Below are 20,370 nucleotides of genomic sequence, written 5' to 3' on the forward strand. Positions count from 1 at the left end.
CAATCATCTTCCTTTGTGTTAGATATGACTTCAACTATTAGAAAGTTTTCACTCTGATTCCCATTGACATCACTGTTGTTTGGGCTCCTTTATGTCACACTTGGTCAAATGTTGCCCTGATTTCAAAGGCAGCCACTCACCTCGTCTCTCTAATTCAGCTCTGTTTGGATCATGGTTGTAATGAGACCTGCAACTGAGTGACCCTGATGAACGCAGGTGCAGGTTGTTGCTGAGGAAATACCACTTGATCGCACTGTCACCAATGTCTTCCATTAACTTGATGATGATCAAAAGTAGTGATGAGGTGGTAATTAGCTGGGTTGGATTTATCCTGCTTTAGATATTTGGGATGTAATTAGATAATATTGTACATTGTTGGATATATGGCATTGTGTAGCTGTACCAAAAGAGCTTGGCTAGTTCTGGAACGCATGGCCAGTGCCAATAGCTTTTGCCCTATCCAGCAATTTGAGCCATTTCTTGATACCATATGGTATGTTGAATTGGCTGAGGAATAGCAGGTATGAGACTGAAGACTTCAGGAGGAAGCTGAAATAGATCTTCCATTCGACACTCCTGATTGAAAATTATTTCAAATGCTTCAATCCAGCCTTTTTTTCTGCACATTGATGTTTATTTATAAACTTGTGCTGAGAAAAGAGTACTTTTGTTCAGTAAATTCCAGCAGATAACAAGTTTATGTCTTAAGTGACATAGGCCAGCACTGCTGGGGAAAGCGATGGGTCAAAGTCTCTAAAACTTTCAAGCATGACCATGGTGGGAGATTAGGGAACAAATATTGGAAAAATGTATCAGAAACGAGGGTACAAAACTTGTATTTGGACCAACTAAGTTGTAGCAATTCAAGCTACATTGTCTTTTTCTCCTCTTATCCCGCAAGCAGTGGCCTCTTCTGATCCCAATCTGATTACTCAATAGAAATTTGTCAAAGGAGCATTCCTGATGTTGCTTTGAACATGGTTTTGGTTCATTTCTGAATGGTACTCTTGGAAAGGGCCTCTTGAATATATACATATTTTAGTTAATCAATTCTGTCACAATTCAGATTAAACTACTTTCAAACAATCAAAATAGGGGAGATTGCCTGCTGAGGTTTTCCAGCATTTTCGCCTCGGTTTCAGATTCCAGCATCCGCAGTAATTTGCTTTTTTTTAAATAAGGGAATGTTTTGTTACAGTAGTCTTTTCCTTTCTTGGATTGAACTGAGTTATCCAGCTATAATAGAAATGTTGGCTGTTGGTTCTGACCAGTCACCCAATGATTAGCTAGATTAAGACTGATGATTATTTTGTGGCAAACTGCACCAAAAAAATGTTCAAAACCTTAGCTGCTTGTTCACCAGGCACCTCATTTAGAGTTGTGATCCTATAGAATATGCAGAATGATGAATGGCAATACAGCATTCATTAAATGCTCTTTATTGCTGAAAGGTAACCCAGCAGCAAATATTTATTTGTCTACAGTGAGTTTGGATACTGGAGCAAGCAATGTAAAGCAACCTATTCAATAACTTTGCTTTAAAATTACCCTGAATAGATAAATACATTACCGATGTATGGAAATCTCCTTCTACAGTCATATTTACTCCATCCATTAAGCAGACACTTCATTCTCCAGGGACCATTCCAAAAGACACGGCAGCATAGTGGTTAGTACTGGTGCTTCACAGCTCCAGGGTCCCAGGTTCGATTCCCGGCTTGGGTCACTATCTGTGCGGAGTCTGCACGTTCTCCCCGTGTCTGTGTGAGTTTTCTCCAGTTTCCTCCCACAAGTCTCTCAAGACGTGTTTGTTAGGGGAATTGGACATTCTGAATTTTCCCTCTGTGTACCCGAACAGGCGCCGGAGTTCGGCGACTACGGGATTTTCACAGTAACTTCGTTGCAGTGTTAATGTACGCCTACTTGTGACAATAATAAAGATTATTATTAAAGTGACTCTTGGATCCTTTTTCCTTTACGAGCTGGATAACTTGTAATTCTGAACTACTTTCACAGTGTGGGTTTCCAAAATGGGAGTGGACATGCATTTTTGTTTTTGTTAAGCTTGTTTTTTATTTAACTGCACAATAATTAGTTGAGCTACTTGTAATATAGTTTCTGATTCATTAAGTTTCAAGCTTACATATTTAATTGCATACGTACTCTGATCTTACGCAAATCATTTTCCTCTCAGTTAAGGAATATTGCAAAGCAGTGTTTCCATATGAAGCAACCAATCTCGATGAACTTAACTTTAAGGAAGGTGATCGTATTCTACTGATAAATAAGGTAGGGTTTTCCTGGGGGGGAGTCGATCTGTTTCTAATAATTTCTGCAAAATTCTTAATCACTTGAGGATTGAAAGCATTCCGTACGAAAAGTTGTCTTACCCTCAATTCAAGGCTCCACATTATCTGGATAATGTTACCATACTTGTAGAGGTCAATAACGTTTTTTTTAAAAAACTTTGAACTTCCAGTCAATGACTGAAAGAATCAGACAGCACGATTTCAAGTTTTAAGGCTTTGACTATAACATACAAAACTAAACACAACGTTGACTTACTATTATTTTATTAGGCAACTTGTCCCAGAAATTAAAGAAAGGTTTCTATGTAACATGAAAATGAATAAAAATTTCCCTCTGCAGTCATATTACTCCATCCCTTATGTAGACACTTCCTTCTCCAGGGACCATTCCAAATGACTCTCGAATCCTTTTTCCTTTCCCAGCTGGATAACGTCTAATTCTGAACTATTTTCACAGTTTGGGTTACCCTGGAAGTCCTCCCTTTTGCTAAAGCTAGGAGATTTCTTCCAGCTTTGTTCACAATCTTGGTCTCTTCAATCCGAGCGCGCATTTTGACCCATGTTTAGTGTGGTAGACAATAGAGACTTGATGCCTCCAACTCTTTGCTTCCTTGCTCTTTCTCAGATTCTTGCAGACTGAAAAATCTGCAGCATGATCCTATAATAGCTTCCTATGGACTGCTCCCTTCTCAAAGCCCATCTTTATAGCAATGTGAATCACATGGCCTGGATCTATGTAGAAATGCAAATTCACCATCTTCTTGAACCATCCTCTCCTCCCCTCCCCCTTTACATCTTGGAATTAAATAGATATTAAAATATAACTGTTTAAGGCGGCACGGTAGCACAGTGGTGAGCACAGTTGCTTCACAGCTCCAGGGTCCCAGGTTCAATTCCCGGCTTGGATAACTGTCTGTGCGGAGTCTGCGCGTTCTCTCCGTGTCTGCGTGGGCTTCCTCTGGGAGCTCTGATTTTCTCCCACAGTCCAAAGATGTGCATGTCCGGTGGATTGTTCATGCTAAATTGTCCTTCGTGTCCAAAATGGTTGGGTGGGTTACTGGGTTATGGGGATAGGGTAGAAGTGTGGGTTATGGGAAGGCTGCTCTTTCCAAGGGCCAGTGCAGACTCGATGGGCCGAATGGCCTCCTTCTGCACTGTAGATTCTATGATTCTATACACAGCCTGACGTTCCTAATATCTCTCTAGGTCTTACGAGGTGAACTGTCCATCCACGGTCAGCAAAGTTGTGTTTACAGGTGTTAATATCTTGCAACTTCCTAGTGAAAGAACTTGGGCTCCAATTAACCTTTCAGTCTAGCTAGGTGACAACTGAATTCAGAACTGGTCACTTGACCCCCTCCAAGATCTTCATTTTACACTAAATTAAAGACACTCCCAAACTAGGTGAACCTCTTGTATGTAACAATAATTGTCTCACAAGAGACTCTTTCCCTTGCACAAGCATCAATTCGCTGTTAGGTTGACTGGGGAGACGGGACTTCTTCATAAATTGCGCAGTGTGAGAGCTACAGCATCTGCTTGAACCGTGCTTGATAGCTAATCAGCATACATCAAAATAATTCATCTTGGAGGCCATATTTCATTACTGACTTCTAAATAGTAAGTTATAATGGTGACCCTTCTGCCAGAATATTTGCTCATTGGGATCTGAGGTATGTAATCTGTAGAAAATAACATTTTTAAAACTGCTATATTTGGAATTGCTGTGGTATTTGAAAATAGGCCATTATAGCCTCATAATTGTTCTTGGGATTTTTTCTATCTATATGTTGACCTAAAATATTAAGTAAAAACAGGAAGTGTTCGAAAAACCCAGCAGGTCTGGCAGCATCAGTGGAGAGAGAAAGAGTTAACACTGCCAAGTGTGTTCTGCCCCTTCGGGTTCTGATGAAGAGTTATATTGGACACATCGACTCTGTTTCTCTCCACAGATGCTGCCAGTTTTTCCAACACATGATTTTCATTTCAGATTTCCAGCATCCGCACTATTTTGCTTCACCTTAAAGATTAATACCAGTTGATGAAATGACAGTAGCTTGTTGTTTTTACTAAAAGTTGAATAACAATGCAAACTTGGAAAATGCATCTATAAAATTCTTATTAAAAGTTGAAGATTCTCTCGTTTTTATTCCTCTCTAGGATACAGGTGATAGAGGATGGTGGAAAGGAGAATTAAATGGCAAACAAGGGGTCTTCCCAGACAACTTTGTGGTGGTAGTTTCAGAAGCCGAAAGAGAGGTAGGTATACTTGTGCTCAGGATACAAAATGTTCAGGCAGAACCTTCGGTCCTGATATAGCTTTGTATCATAAAAAGAAGCTAACTTTACTGCTGTTTTTTTCCTTTGTAGTAGCATTTCCTCACTTTCTAGTGGTGGGAAACAGGGGAAGAATTTTGAACCGCAGTGGGAATTCAGAGGTAAAATTAGTGGACAGCATTGAGAGCGTGGAGACGCATTGAGTCAGGAGAAGATGCACTGAAGAGGCTTGACAGAACTCTGTTGAGGAAAAGGAGTGATTAGAGCAGTGAGGGGAAGCAGAAGGATAAAATGGATAGGAAAGCCGGTTAGATAGATAGAGATACAGGTTGGATTTTAGTGAATCTACTATTATTAATATAAAAACAAAGTTGTCCCCAGATGGTGCTGAAACTGGATTTTTAAAAAAAAATCCTGAGCTTTTAATTGAAGAATAAAAGTAAAATTTGTTTAAACGCTGTCTGGGTTGAATGCGAGGACAAAGGTTTTGGAGAAAGAGTAGTTGCATCCAATAATTTTCTCACCATCTTGTGTGTCATAGTTGCCACTTATTTGCTCCTTAAAGCAATTAGATAATCACTTCGAAGTTTTGTTTTTGCTATGAAGTTTTTAGAAACTTTCCAACAAAACTTCTCTTTGAAGTTAAGGTATTTTTTGAGTCATCGGTTAGCTGAGGTCTGTATAAAAGACAGACAGACAGCGCACACAGTAAGCTAGCACTTTTCCAGGAGACACATCCGGAGTGAGACTCATCCAGAGTGGGGATTGAAACTTGGTAATTTGGTGCAGTGAGGTAATTCGGTGCAGAGTGTGAGGAGGTGCTTTTTAACCCTGGTAAGTGACTGGTAAGCAGTCTCTCTTTTTCTTTTCATTGTCTAAGTTATTTATTTTTATTTTGAAATTCTAGTTGTTTAAGTTTACCAAGGGTTTAAGACATGGCAGGAGATCCCAGACCCGTGTCATGCTCCTCGTGTGCGATGTGGGAGCTCAGGGACACATCCACTGTCCCTGGCTCCTTCACGTGCAAGAAGTGTGTTCAGTTGCAGCTCCTGTTAGACCGCTTGACGGCTCTGGAGCTGCGGATGAACTCACTTTGGAGCATCCGCGATGCTGAGGAGGTCGTGGATAGCACGTTTAGCGAGTTGGTCACACCGCAGGTGAAGGTTACTGAGGGAGATAGAAAATGGGTGACCAAAAGAAAGAGCAAGAGTAGGAAGGCAGTGCAGGTGTCCCCTGCGGTCATCTCCCTGCAAAACAGATATACCGCTTTGGATACTGTTGAGGGAGATGGCTCACCAGGGGAAGGCAGCAGCAGCCAGGTTCATGGCACCATGGCTGGCTCTGCTGCACAGCAGGGCAGGAAAAAAAAATGGCAGGGCTATAGTGATAGGGGACTCGATCGTAAGGGGAATAGACAGGCGGTTCTGTGGACGCAATCGAGACTCCAGGATGGTATGTTGCCTCCCTGGTGCAAGGGTCAAGGATGTCTCGGAGTGGCTGCAGGACATTCTGGGGGGGGAGGGTGAACAGCCAGCTGTCGTGGTGCACATAGGCACCAACGATATAGGTAAAAAACGGGATGCGGTCCTACAAGCGGAATTCAGGGAGTTAGGAGTTAAACTAAAAAGTAGGACCTCAAAGGTAGTAATCTCAGGATTGCTACCAGTGCCACGAGCTAGTCAGAGTAGGAATGTCAGGATAGATAGGATGAATGCGTGGCTCGAGAGATGGTGCAAGAGGGAGGGATTCAAATTCCTGGGGCATTGGGACCGGTTCTGGGGGAGGTGGGACCAGTACAAACCGGACGGTCTGCACCTGGGCAGGACTGGAACCGATGTCCTAGGGGGGGTGTTTTCTAGTGCTGTTGAGGAGGGTTTAAACTAATGTGGCAGGGGGATGGGAACCGATGCAGGAAGTTGGAAGGTAGTAAAACAGGGACAGAAGCAAAAGGAAGTAAGGGGAAAAGTGCAAGGCAGAGAAGACATAGTCAAAAATCTAAAAGGGCGACAGTACAAGGTACAGTGACTGAGGGGAGCTCAGTGAATAGGCCCAGTAATAACAAAAGGAATAAAACTGGAGATGTTAAGATTCAAAACAGAGGTAAAAAAACCAACATAAGTGTACTTTACCTGAATGCACATAGTATTCGGAATAAAGTAAATGAGTTGATGGCACAAATCATCGTAAATGACTATGATTTAGTGGCCATTACTGAAACATGGTTAAAGGATGGTCACGACTGGGAGTTAAATATCCGAGGGTATCAAACTATTCGGAAGGACAGAGTGGATGGTAAGGGAGGTGGTGTTGCTCTGTTATTTAAGGATGACATCCGGGCAATAGTAAGGGATGACATCGGTGCTGTGGAGGATAAGGTTGAATCCATTTGGGTGGAAATCAGGAATAGTAAGGTGAAAAAGTCACTGATAGGAGTAGTCTATCGGCCACCAAATAGTAACGATATGGTGGGGCAGGCAATAAACAAAGAAATAACTGAAGCATGTAGAAATGGTACAGCAGTTATGGGGGATTTTAATCTACATGTCGATTGGTTTTTTTTTTTTTGTTGAAGTTTTTTATTTAACACAAATTTGTAACAGTTACAAAGCGAAAAATGGCCCTGTGCAAAGAGCCTTAACATAGTGAAAACGAACAGTGGGAAAGAATAAACATGTTAATAAATGTTGAAGCCAAAGATCCTTCCATAAGGCACTTTCCCTGCCAGCTCTGTTTGCCCATGCCACACGTGTTCAACTAAACTAAACTAACGTGGCCCTAACCCTCTTCCCCCTCCCCGCCCCCCTCCGCCTGGTCTCCCCCACTCCCCCAGGCTTGACCTGCCAGGTCAGCCCTGCGCTTGGCCCTAGCCCGCCCCGCCCCCCCTCCGATCTCCCTGGTGCCCCCTGACCTACGCTAGTCACACTGACCCCTGCCCTTGGCGCCTACCTGTCTCCCGTCCCAGCGCTCAGGCCCTCCCCCCACACGCCAGGGACCCATTAACCTAATTGTATCCCACCGAGCCCTTTCAAGTCCCGTGACTAGCCCCTAGCCCATCCCCCTATCAGAGGCCCCGATCTCGCACCAAAAGGTACCAAGCACAGGCCCCCCCCCCCTTGCAATCCCCCCCCCCCCCCCCCATTGCAATCCCCCCAAAGGACCCTAAACAGTGCGCCCTCCAGCCCCCCCACTCTGTCCAGGCTGAAAACAATCTTGGATAAACATTGCAGTACAGGATAGTTTAACAAACCGCCGCCACACAAAATGTCTGAAAGCCCCGAGTCCTTTAGTTCCAGTCCAGCTTTTTTTTTAGTAAAAGTCCTAATCAGAGCAATTTTAAGTTAACAGGCCGCCGCCACTGTACAGCACTGAAAGAACTAAGTGCCCATTAGTTCAAGTCCAGCTTCTTGTCTTTAATAAAGGTCCAAACCTGTTCTGGTGTCTCAAAGTAGTAGTGGAGTTCCTCAAACGTAACCCAAAGCTTTGCAGGATATAGCATTCCAAACCTCACCTCCTTTTTGTAGAGGGCTGCCTTTACCTTGATGAATCCTGCACGCCTCTTGGCCAGCTCCGTTCCCAAGTCCTGGTAAATGCGCACCTCGCAGTTCTCCCATCTGCTGCTCCTCTCCGCCTTGGCCCATCGCAGCACACGTTCCCTGTCAGCAAGCCGGTGAAAGCGGACCACCAAGGCCCTCGGTCGGTCACCCGTCCTGGGCTTCCTTGCGGGGGCTCTATGTGCCCCATCCAACTCCAGGGGTTGCGGGAAGGCCTCCGGTCCCATCAGCGCCTCAAGCATACCCGTCACGTATGCGCCCACATCCGACCCCTCGCAGCCCTCGGGGAGGCCAACGATTCGTAAATTCTGCCTCCTGGCTCTGTTCCCCAGCTCTTCAAGCTGCTCCTGCATCCTCCTCTGACGGGCGTTCAGCTCCTCCACCTCGTGCTCCAGCTCCGTTACCGTGCCCTCCTGACTGGAGAGCTTCGCCTCGACCTCCCTGAGCGCCTTCCCTTGGGCCGCCTGTGTCTCGACCATTCGGTCCATCACCGCTCTCATCGGGTCCAGCGTGTCCCTCCTCAGCTCGGCGAAGCAGTTCTTGAAAAACTCCATCTGCTCCTCCCTTGGCCAGTGAGCCTCCGCTCCCCGGTCCCCGCCGTCCGCCATGCTTGGCCGCCCGGCCTGGGTTCCCCGCTGCTCCCGCTTCGATCCTTGCCGCTCCACTCGACCGCTTCTGGTCCAGCTGCCCATACCCCGGGAAGAAAGCCTCTTCCCTGTCGTCTCCTCCACCAATTCAGGCTGCCAGGTCCCTAAAAAGTCCGTTGACAAAGGTCCGTTTGCCCATCTCGGGCGGGAGCGATCCGACCTGCGACCTGCCTCCTCGAGGGCGCCACCGGAAGTCCATGTCGATTGGTTTAACCAGGTCGGTCAAGGCAACCTTGAGGAGGAGTTTATAGAATGTATCCGCGATAGTTTCCTAGAACAGTATGTAATGGAACCTACGAGGGAACAAGCGGTCCTAGATCTTGTCCTGTGTAATGAGACAGGATTGATTCATGATCTCATAGTTAGGGATCCTCTCGGAAGGAGCGATCACAATATGGTGGAATTTAAAATACAGATGGAGGGTGAGAAAGTAAAATCAAATACTAGTGTTTTGTGTTTAAACAAAGGAGATTACAAGGGGATGAGAGAAGAACTAGCTAAGGTAGACTGGGAGCTAAGACTTTATGGTGGAACAGTTGAGGAACAGTGGAGAACCTTCCAAGCGATTTTTCACAGTGCTCAGCAAAGGTTTATACCAACAAAAAGGAAGGACGGAAGAAAGAGGGAAAATCGACCGTGGATATCTAAGGAAATAAGGGAGAGTATCAAATTGAAGGAAAAAGCATATAAAGTGGCAAAGATTGCTGGGAGATTAGAGGACTGGGAAATCTTTAGGGGGCAACAGAAAGCTACTAAAAAAGCTATAAAGAGTAAGATAGAGTATGAGAGTAAACTTGCTCAGAATATAAAAACCGACAGTAAAAGTTTTTACAAATATATAAGACAAAAAAGAGTGGCTAAGGTAAATATTGGTCCTTTAGAGGATGAGAAGGGAGATTTAATAATGGGAGATGAGGAAATGGCTGAGGAACTGAACAGGTTTTTTGGGTCGGTCTTCACAGTGGAAGACACAAATAACATGCCAGCGACTGATAGAAATGAGGCTATGGCAGGTGAGGACCTTGAGAGGATTGTTATCACTAAGGAGGGAGTGATGGGCAAGCTAATGGGACTAAAGGTAGACAAGTCTCCTGGCCCTGATGGAATGCATCCCAGAGTGCTAAAAGAGATGGCTAGGGAAATTGCAGATGCACTAGTGATAATTTACCGAAATTCACTTGACTCTGGGGTGGTCCCGGTGGATTGGAAATTAGCAAACGTGACGCCACTGTTTAAAAAAGGAGGTAGGCAGAAAGTAGGAAATTATAGGCCAGTGAGCTTAACTTCGGTAGTAGGGAAGATGCTGGAATCTATCATCAAGGAAGAAATTGCGAGGCATCTGGATAGAAATTGTCCCATTGGGCAGACGCAGCATGGGTTCGTAAAGGGCAGGTCATGCCTAACTAATTTAGTGGAATTTTTTGAGGACATTACCAGTGCAGTAGATAACGGGGAGCCGATGGATGTGGTATATCTGGATTTCCAGAAAGCCTTTGACAAGGTGCCACACAAAAGGTTGCTGCATAAGATAAAGATGCATGGCATTAAGGGTAAAGTAGTAGCATGGATAGAGGATTGGTTAATTAATAGAAAGCAAAGAGTTGGGATAAATGGGTGTTTCTCTGGTTGGCAATCAGTAGCTAGTGGTGTCCCTCAGGGATCCGTGTTGGGCCCACAATTGTTCACAATTTACATAGATGATTTGGAGTTGGGGACCAAGGGCAATGTGTCCAAGTTTGCAGATGACACTAAGATGAGTGGTAAAGTGAAAAGTGCAGAGGATACTGGAAGTCTGCAGAGGGATTTGGATAGGTTAAGTGAATGGGCTAGGGTCTGGCAGATGGAATACAATGTTGACAAATGTGAGGTTATCCATTTTGGTAGGAATAACAGCAAACGGGATTATTATTTAAACGATAAAATATTAAAGCATGCCGCTGTTCAGAGAGACTTGGGTGTGCTAGTGCATGAGTCACAGAAGGTTGGTTTACAAGTGCAACAGCTGATTAAGAAGGCAAATTGAATTTTGTCCTTCATTGCTAGAGGGATGGAGTTTAAGACTAGGGAGGTTATGTTGCAATTGTATAAGGTGTTAGTGCGGCCACACCTGGAGTATTGTGTTCAGTTTTGGTCTCCTTACTTGAGAAAGGACGTACTGGCGCTGGAGGGTGTGCAGAGGAGATTCTCTAGGTTAATCCCAGAGCTGAAGGGGTTGGATTATGAGGAGAGGTTGAGTAGACTGGGACTGTACTCGTTGGAATTTAGAAGGATGAGGGGGAATCTTATAGAAACATTTAAAATTATGAAGGGAATAGATAGGATAGATGCGGGCAGGTTGTTTCCACTGGCGGGTGACAGCAGAACTAGGGGACATAGCCTCAAAATAAGGGGAAGTAGATTTAGGACTGAGTTTAGGAGGAACTTCTTCACCCAAAGGGTTGTGAATCTATGGAATTCCTTGCCCAGTGAAGCAGTTGAGGCTCCTTCATTACATGTTTTTAAGGTAAAGATAGATAGTTTTTTGAAGAATAAAGGGATTAAGGGTTATGGTGTTCGGGCCGGAAAGTGGAGCTGAGTCCACAAAAGATCAGCCATGATCTAATTGAATGGCGGAGCAGGCTCGAGGGGCCAGATGGCCTACTCCTGCTCCTAGTTCTTATGTTCTTATGTTCTTAAAACCTCGATTTCTGACTTGCCCTATTCGTTTCCATGGGCTAATTGTGTAAATTAGTTTTGTTGCTATTTTTTTTTCAAATTGTTTGTTCTTAAAAACTATTTCACCCCCTGTCCTTCACACTATTACTACATAACACTGCGATTGAAAAAAACTTCATTTTTTTTTTATACAGGCTATTGCTGCTCCCAGACCTTCTGCAAAATTACCTCCAAGACCTGAGCATGATGATGTAAGTCACCTGCAGAGAGAAACAAATTTTCTTTTGTAGAATGTTTAGATGACTTTTAAGAGATTGGTTCTAGTATATTTCAAGGGCTATTTTAAATGAACTAACTATTGTAGCACATCAAAGCATTCTAAAATAAACATATTTTTTTGCAAATGATTGATATACCACCTTGGAGGACATGGAGGCAAGATTTAATTTCCTTTCCAGTGAACCTGAAAGAAGATTTGTTTAGATTTTGTTGTAGGACTGGGTACGGTGTCTGGAGCAGTAGAGCATTAATCAGTGGTGGTTTCTTGTACTGGTATCTAAAAATTGCACACAGTTTTTGTCAGTGATTCAGATGCAGAAATGTGTAAATTTTTTTTTTAATAATTCTGACCTCTAATTCTTTTGTTGTTGCAAAGATTTGATTTTATTGAAAGCATCTCTTTTTTGCACGAGTCTGCAAATAATTTAATTTAAACTAATTTGAAGGGGCCAACTTATGCATAGCCTGCACAAGAACTGCTGCACGGCCATGCAACTGAGAGGGAACATTGGTTCTGGCCTACACAATTACAAAATGCAGGGAAAGAAAGCAAAAATACACAAATGACTTTAATTAAACTTTGTTCACTGTTTCTGCTAATTAAAAGTTCCAAGACAAGTTATGTATGTAGTGTGCTATTTTGGTCTGTAGCAGAGTGGTTATAAATATTTCACCCTGGGTTAAAGAAACACTTGCCCTGTCTACTTTCCTAATTTTTCTTAAATTGCTTTTTCTTGTCTCTCCCACAACACTGAGCCAGCTACCTGTATGACCAATAGTATATACTCTCCATTTGTTATCTAGATAAAAAGATGTGGTGTATTTTTCAGAATCACCAAAGTCAGGAAGTTGCTTTCCTATGTAGATACATTGACATGGTAAATAGAAAAGATTTTAATTTTAATTTGCAAACAGCATGTTCTGTTGCACAAAAGTGGACTATGATTTAGTTTAATATTGTTGCTGTGATTAGCAGAGAAAGGAAGTTCAGAGTTGTAATTGATAAATTTAGATAAGATCAGGAATACTTTACTCAGGGGTCATTAACAACTTGGTTATTGGCAAATTAGTAAAGCATTTCAGAACCTATATATCGGAGAAGGAAAGAACAAACCAGTTGTACCTTATTGCAATCTCAGGACACCCAGAGTGATTTACAACCAATGAGTATCTTTGAGAAGTAGGTCACTTTTCTTACGTGGGCAAATGTATAGCCAATTTTTGCACAAAAATGTACCACAAAGGGCAAAGAATTTAGTGTTCAGATAACCTATTAGCAGAAAGATTGAATAGATTGGTATTTTGGAATGATATCACCAAGTGGACTTGTGGGCCATCTCCATCTGGTCCTATCTTTTCACTCTCTGACTCCTTTGCCTCTATTTTCATTATATACATGTCACTATCAGCGGTAGATATTTTTTCTCCATTGCTATCCTGTTCAAATTGAGTAAGATTGAAACAAAGTACCAAGTTACATTAGTCTTGTATGTTTTATTTAATATGTTTATGAAAAACATGGTTTGAATGGACTTTGAACCACCTTTGAAGGAAATGTAGGGAAATTAATTTCAGTACTGAAAATATGTTGCAGTGTTCTAATGATGCAAGATCCATAGTTCAGTTGGGCAAAGAAATAATACCTTACAGTATTTGGTATTCACCATCAGAGAATAACAGAAAATGAGTTGACAATGAGCCTTTTTATTATTGCCTCCTTATTTGTTCATTCTATTGTCCACAAAATGCCCCCAGTTATTTACACATTTTGTGACATTAATTTATGTTGCTGCTTTGTGATTAATGTGTCTGTAACCCCAGATCTCTTTGCTCTTTTACCTCACTTAGTTTCTTAGCCTCCAGTGGCCTCTGCATTCCTCCAATAAGATGAGCCACATTCCACAAACCTATTATATCTTCCTGCACATAAGTGCAATGGTTCACGTTATTAAAAACATATGAAATAGGAGCAAGAATAGGCTATTCGACACATTGAGCCTGCTTCACCAATCAATAAGATCATGGCTGATCTGGTCCTGGTCTTCACTCCACTTTCCTGCCTGCCTTCAATAATCCTTGACACTCGTGCCGATCAATGACCCAGCCTTCACTGCTCTCTGAGGTACAGTATTCCAAAGCTTAACAACTCGTTGAGAGAAAAATATTCCTTGTCATCTCCATGGAGGCCCTTATTTTGAAAATACGCCCCCTAGTTCTAGATATCACCCTCACAAAGTAAACGTGTTCCCAACATCAACCTGTAAAGCCCTCTCAGAATATTACATGTTTCAGTAAGATCACTTATCATTCTTTTAAGCTCCAATTGTCATAGAAGCAACCTTCTCACCCTTTCCTCAAAAGACAACCTTTTCATCCCAGGAATCAACCTAGTGAACTTTCTCTGATTTGTTTCCAATTCAACTATATCACTCCTTAAGTAAGGAGACCAAAACTGGATGCAGTACTCCAGGCATGATGTCAATAATACCCTGCACAGTTGTAGCAAGACTTGCCTACTTTAATCCTCCAACCTCCTTCCAATAAAGGTGAACATTCCATTTGCCTTCCTGATTACTTGTTGTACCTGCATATGACCTTTTTGTGATTCATGTCAAAGAATACCTAAATTCCTCTGTGCTGCAACAAGCTGTATTGTTTTTCCATGCAAAAATGTTATACTACTCTGTTCTTCTGACCAAAATGGACAATTTCACATTTTCCTACATTATACTCCCATCTGCCAATTTTGTACCCACTCATTTAACTTATCTATATACCTTCGCAGACTCTTTGCCTCTTAGCTTACTACCTACCTTTGTATCATCAAATCAAATAAGTAAAATTGGTTCCAATATTATTGATGCCTTCATCCAAGTCATTATTGTAGATTACAGTTGAGGTCCCAACGCTGATCTCTGTTGTGTGCCACTCTACTGATCTGTAAAAGACCTGACTCCCTGATTCCTGTTAGCCAATCCTCTTTCCAAGCTTAATATACTATCCCCAATGCCATGAGCTATTACAATGTGTAGTATCTTATTATGCAACACCTTATCAAATGCTGTTGGAAATCCAAATAAACTGCATTTATAGGTTCCCTTTATCCACCCTGCTTGTTCCACCCTCAGGATTTCTTAAACACTCCCTCTCATAAAACCGTGATGACCCTACTTGATTGCATTATAATTTTCTAAATCTCTTAATTACTTTTTTATAGCTATTATCAACAAATTTTGACACCATACTTCAAATTCCAGAGTCCGAATAATTTATGTATATTGTGAATGACAGTGGTGTCAGAGTGCTGCTCTATGTAATACCACTTCTTTCTTCTATCAAGTTTGAGAAACAACCTGCCAACTCTATTATCTAGCTATCTTTTATTTCATTGTATTACTTGACTCCTGGCTCCACACGGTGTGACTGTTGTAAAGTTTGACAATAAGGCAATCCTGGATTCTGATTAATTGAGGCGTTGCTATGGAGAATGCAGCAGAGAACAGTTAACTGTTAAGTGTCAAGCTTCTGTTTCAAATTCAAACCTTTTACTGGCTACGGTATTGTCATGGGGATTAGACCAGGGAATGCCAAACCTTCTTTTGGAAAGGCGTGATGAATGCTCCTTCCATCTGTGGCGGAAAGGGCCCTGTATGTGAATCTTTGTGACATTCAGCATGCGTAAGTGAGCCACACTCTGAACCTAAATTGGTTTTCAGAGTAATTCTTAGCACAATCCGGTTTGCTTCACAAGTATTGTCTAATTACAGATTCACAGCTAATGTTGGACATTGCTTTGAGTTTTGCAAACATGGGCTGGTTGAGTCCCATCAATGCTTTAACTGTTGTGAACAGCCGAAGGGCGTGCTGTTTGATATGATCCACCTGTCGTTGGGACATATGGTCTACATACCTGGCATCACATCAGCACTGAAATTCACATACCACATAACTCAATGTGGGATTCCTACAGGCCCATGTGCTATAAGATAGGCCTTAGCGGCAACCTCGTAATTCGGGCCAGAGCCATTTGTTCACTCTAAAATGGGCACATAAAAGCAATCCTGTAGGATGACTGCAACCGTCATCAACCATTGCTCGCCAAATGTCACGCAAATCCATGAATCCGCCTAAAGGTCCCCATACTCGGCCCTGAAAAGTGCCCAGTCTACCTCAGATTACCTTGAAGTGTAAGGTGTCTCAAAAGATTTGTGGAACATTTGAAGCCAACTTTTGCAAGCTATTACTATGCAGCAGCAACACAAGTTGCTACTATCAAGCCAAAAAGACGTTCTGCCTTTCATACAAAAGAGTAATGAGGCATATGAATTTCAGTGCCGATGTGATGCCAAGTATGTAGGCTGTATGTCTCAATGACTGGTAGATTGTATCAAACAGCATGTCCCTTCACTGTTCCAGAACCAGAGGTCACAATCTGAGGATACAAGGTAGACCAGTTATGACAGAGATGAGGAGAAATTTTTTCAACCAAAGTGGTGAGCCTATGGAATTCGTTACCACAGGAAGTAATTAACGCCAAAACATTGTATGTTTTCAAGAAGCAGTTAGATATGGCACTTAGGGTGGAGGGAATCAAAGGATATGGCAGGAAAGCAGGATTAGGCTATTGAGTTGGATGATCAGCCATGGCCATAATGAATGGTCGAGCAGGCTTGAAGGGCCGAATGGCCTTCTCTTGCTCCTATTTCTATGTTTCTATGTTCATAATAAGAAAAGTACTGATCGTATCCAACCAGCGTGTACTTGCAAAACTCATCATGGTATTCAACATTAGATGCTATTCCGAGATTGGACATCACTTGCTAAACAATTCTGATTATGCTACGAATTACACTGAAAATCCAATTGATGATTGTCAGCCAGGCTTATAGTGTGGTTCACGTAAACACCCTGGAAGCCACATTTATTAACAGATATGGGCAGACAGTGGTAGCACTGCTGCCCCACAGCGCCAAGGACCCAGGTTCAATTCCGGCCCCAGGTTCAATCCCGGCCCCAGGTCACTGTCAGTGTGGAGTTTACACATTCTCCCCATGTCTGCATGGGCCTCGCCCTCACAACCCAAAGATGTACAGAGAAGGTGAATTGGCCATGTCCCCTTAATTGGGAAAAAAAAATAATTGGGTACTCTAAATTTAAACAAAAACATATATTCACGCACAGAGCTCTGTCTTTGCAGGCAGGAGGAACATGTCTATGTATTGCATATTTTCCAACTAAATAAAAGCTTGGGGGACAGCCATTCCCTGTTTCATCCCACATGGCAATGTCTTGATCAACCACGTCTACCTCCCTGGTTTGAATTTGAAACAGAAGCTTGGCAGTTAACTGTTCTCTGCTGGATTCTCCACGACAATGCCTGGACAAATCAGAGTCCACTTACCAACCAACTCTCTTCTCGTGCAATACAAAAAGCTTCAATAACATGTGGCTTTTTTTTAGTAGCAATACTCAAGTTCTGTACTACCAAACCGCTATTTACATACATTTATATAAACTGCAAAGCTAATTTAATAGCTATGAATGGTGGTTCAGGAGATACTTTTTTAGTTTTATTTGTCTTGTAAATGAATTTTGTTCAATATTTCATGGAAACTTGATCTTATTGGTGGTCAATGAGGAATGCATCCTAGAATGTGCTTAATACTACAATGAATAAAACTCATCAAATCATTCCAATTTGGCTTTTATGCCATCAATGGGCATCTTTTAGTCTTTCTTGAAAGTGTCAGGTTTATTTCTGCAGCCATTTTCTAAATTTGCTATGTTTTATACATTTTTAAAAACTTTACTGCCAGGCATGACAGTTTGCAGATGTGTACTACCTACACCCTCTTGTGTGACATAATTAATTTAGTCAATGTTTAAGCTGCAGTTTATTGTTTCTGTTCATAGAAACCCAAAAAGCCACTGCCGCCAACAAAAGTCCAAGGTATGTTATACTCATCAACTGTTGTTGCATTTCACTGTTGAAACTCTGTTATAATATATTTCTCACATTGAAAATGAAAAATCGCTTATTGTCACGAGTAGGCTTCAAATGAAGTTACTGTGAAAAGCCCCTAATCGCCACATTCCGGCGCCTGTTCGGGGAGGTTGGTATGGGAATTGAACCCACGCTGCTGACCTGCTTGGTCTGCTTTAAAAGCCAGCTATTTAGCCCAGTGAGCTAAATCAGCCCCTGGCATTAAAGCAATTTGCTTTTAAATTCACCTAAGAATAGCAAATCATGGAGATGTATTGGGGATGAGAGTAGGGGCAAAAAAAGCTCTTTTGGTTCCATAAGATTGGAAATGTGCAAATTTCTAAAGGGAAACCAAAGAATTTGTGCTACTCTTGACCTCAGTTCATCCAAACTTGTTTCCTGGCCAAAGTACTTGTCAAACTCACAGGAGAATATAGGGAAACATGCTAGTCACAACAAGACCTCGTAAACAACAATAATAATCTGCTTAGATTGATAGACAAATATTGACTGGAATACTGGAGAACCGTAACCCCCCCCCCCCCAACACCAAACCCCTCCACCACTACTGCCCTTGCGAAAATCCACAACCTTCTGACTGAGGTGAGGGATGCTACTTCATTGAAGGCCAGTAACCTTCAAGTTTCATTCAACAAGTAACATTCTTTGCCATCACTTTGCTGAGGAAGGAAGAACATGCCTTAAAGACCAAAGGAATATGTTTGGTCTCCATTCCTCAAAAGAGCACGATCATTGTCCACTCAATACAGTGGCAGATTTCAGTGGTAAACCCTTAATACTCTGCAGTACCATGCAATAATACTTGAATATACAGAGTCATCCAAGGATACAACAATATCTCCCTCCCTTTGACCAAATATGTAAAGATTAATGATTTAAAATTGTGTTTTCTACAATGCTACATGACTATCAAACCTAAATTCAGTGATCTTTATCTAACAATGACATGATTAGTTACTGGGAGTTAACAGTTTAACAAGTAAAATATGGATAATAGTGCTACCTCCTTTCGTTGTTGCCCTCTTGAGAGAGTGCACTTTTGTTCTGTTTTGTTTCTTCACCACATAGTTATTTTGATAAAGCAAACAAGACACCGCAGTTAATGTTCTTGAACAACTGTGATATGGTCTGTGAAAGTGATTGGGTGAGGCCGCCGATACTATCCTCTTCCTACCCACTGTTCTTGGAAGATGGTTTGGACCAGTGTACCTCTAATCAGTGACTAGGCTGTTGGGCATATAAAATTACCGTGTTCCTGTCAAAAAACACTGTGTATTTACTTAAGTTAAAAAATAGGTTCTACTAAATTACTGAACTGACTAAACTCATTGCTAAATTATTGCACATGTTGCTGTATAATTTGCATTTTGAAAATACAAATCTCACTTCTATACCCAAATCTCACTTCAGGATCTGTACTTAAGATCCATTTGTTAAAATATGATTTATAATTTGGCAAAATACTGTTAAAATGGGTGCACATGTTGGGGGATAAAAAGGTAATTGATTTTTGTTTCCAGGCATCGTTCCCCATTTGCTTGCAAAAATCTAAATAGTAGATTGGAAATCTTGTTTTGGTTTGAATTAAACATTTGAATTAACTTAAAAATAACTTTTAAATTAAATCAAAAGCAATTAAACAGATTTGGCGATAACCTTTGGGCTTCCCAACATCGGATTTGGCGGGGGGGATATCCCAGAGATGCAGTGAAGAATCTCCCTCGAACATTATTATTATAAAAAGATTATTTGTATGGGAAATTCTGCTGCGAACCATCTGAAAAAGTGATTTAAATTGTTAACTTCGAATGGTTCCATTAGGGCTACACTAATAATTACTCAGGAAAAGCTAGTAGAAATAAAATGTCTTCTGACTTCTGCGAAATACCAATCCCTGCACGGGACACTTCCCACCCCCTAACTAACCATTACCCCCCCTCTCCCCACCCTCCAACTCTGTTTGAAGCTGAGCCTCGTGGACAGCTGCTCTGTCAGGACCTCGCCAGCCTGAGTCAGGAAGACTGGGTAAGACGGGCGCAGACAACATTTTGGCAGTTATGTGTGCAGATTGGCAATTCAACCCTGATTGCCACTCCGAGGAAGTTCCACCTTACATGTGCATAGTGATTAGTTTGAGTATGAGGATGTTGTTTCCTTGTCGTCACAAATTTTTATAGATAGTGAAATTCCTCTGATTTACTGTTTGCAGGTCGCAATGGAATAAATGGTTAATGATTCAAGCTCACTTCATTTACTTTTTAAAATCCTGCCCCTTTATTCCTATTGGCCAATATATGCATGTAGGTATAACGCAGGAAGTTGCTGAATAACTGCTCAGAGACCATAGAGTTGTATGAAAAAAGTCTGCCGATTAAATGGTAATATCATTTCATGACTGATGGATGCCACTTTTTGAAGAAGTCTGAAAGGGAAAAAACTACACAATCTATGAAATGTTTCATCTTTCAGCTTCAAAACCTGAACCTCCGCCAGCTGAGAAGAAACTTGATGTTAAAAAGATCCATTCAGACAGAATTGACTCGGTTTCTTCAAAGACTGAAGAAAAAGGTGAGGTTCCATTCCTTGTTTAGAAAGGACACACATCTTGATGAGAAACCAGTATATTTAATTGCGAATGTGCAAAATGG

At 41.9% G+C, this 20,370-nt stretch overlaps 1 protein-coding gene across 2 annotated transcripts in view; it reads left to right on the plus strand.

Annotated features, from left to right (window-relative positions):
• The window catches only part of LOC119967389 (CD2-associated protein), a 277,194-nt gene that overhangs the window by 187,845 nt on the left and 68,979 nt on the right, over positions 1 to 20,370 (plus strand). For both annotated transcript variants that reach the window (XM_038799889.1, XM_038799890.1), the window contains exons 8-12: positions 2,195 to 2,289; positions 4,470 to 4,568; positions 11,634 to 11,690; positions 17,632 to 17,668; positions 20,192 to 20,290. In XM_038799889.1, coding sequence (XP_038655817.1) covers positions 2,195 to 2,289; positions 4,470 to 4,568; positions 11,634 to 11,690; positions 17,632 to 17,668; positions 20,192 to 20,290 — 387 coding nt within the window. The remainder of the gene's footprint in view (positions 1 to 2,194; positions 2,290 to 4,469; positions 4,569 to 11,633; positions 11,691 to 17,631; positions 17,669 to 20,191; positions 20,291 to 20,370) is intronic.

This window comes from Scyliorhinus canicula, chromosome 6, assembly GCF_902713615.1.
Source record: "Scyliorhinus canicula chromosome 6, sScyCan1.1, whole genome shotgun sequence".
NCBI classification, from domain to species: domain Eukaryota; kingdom Metazoa; phylum Chordata; class Chondrichthyes; order Carcharhiniformes; family Scyliorhinidae; genus Scyliorhinus; species Scyliorhinus canicula.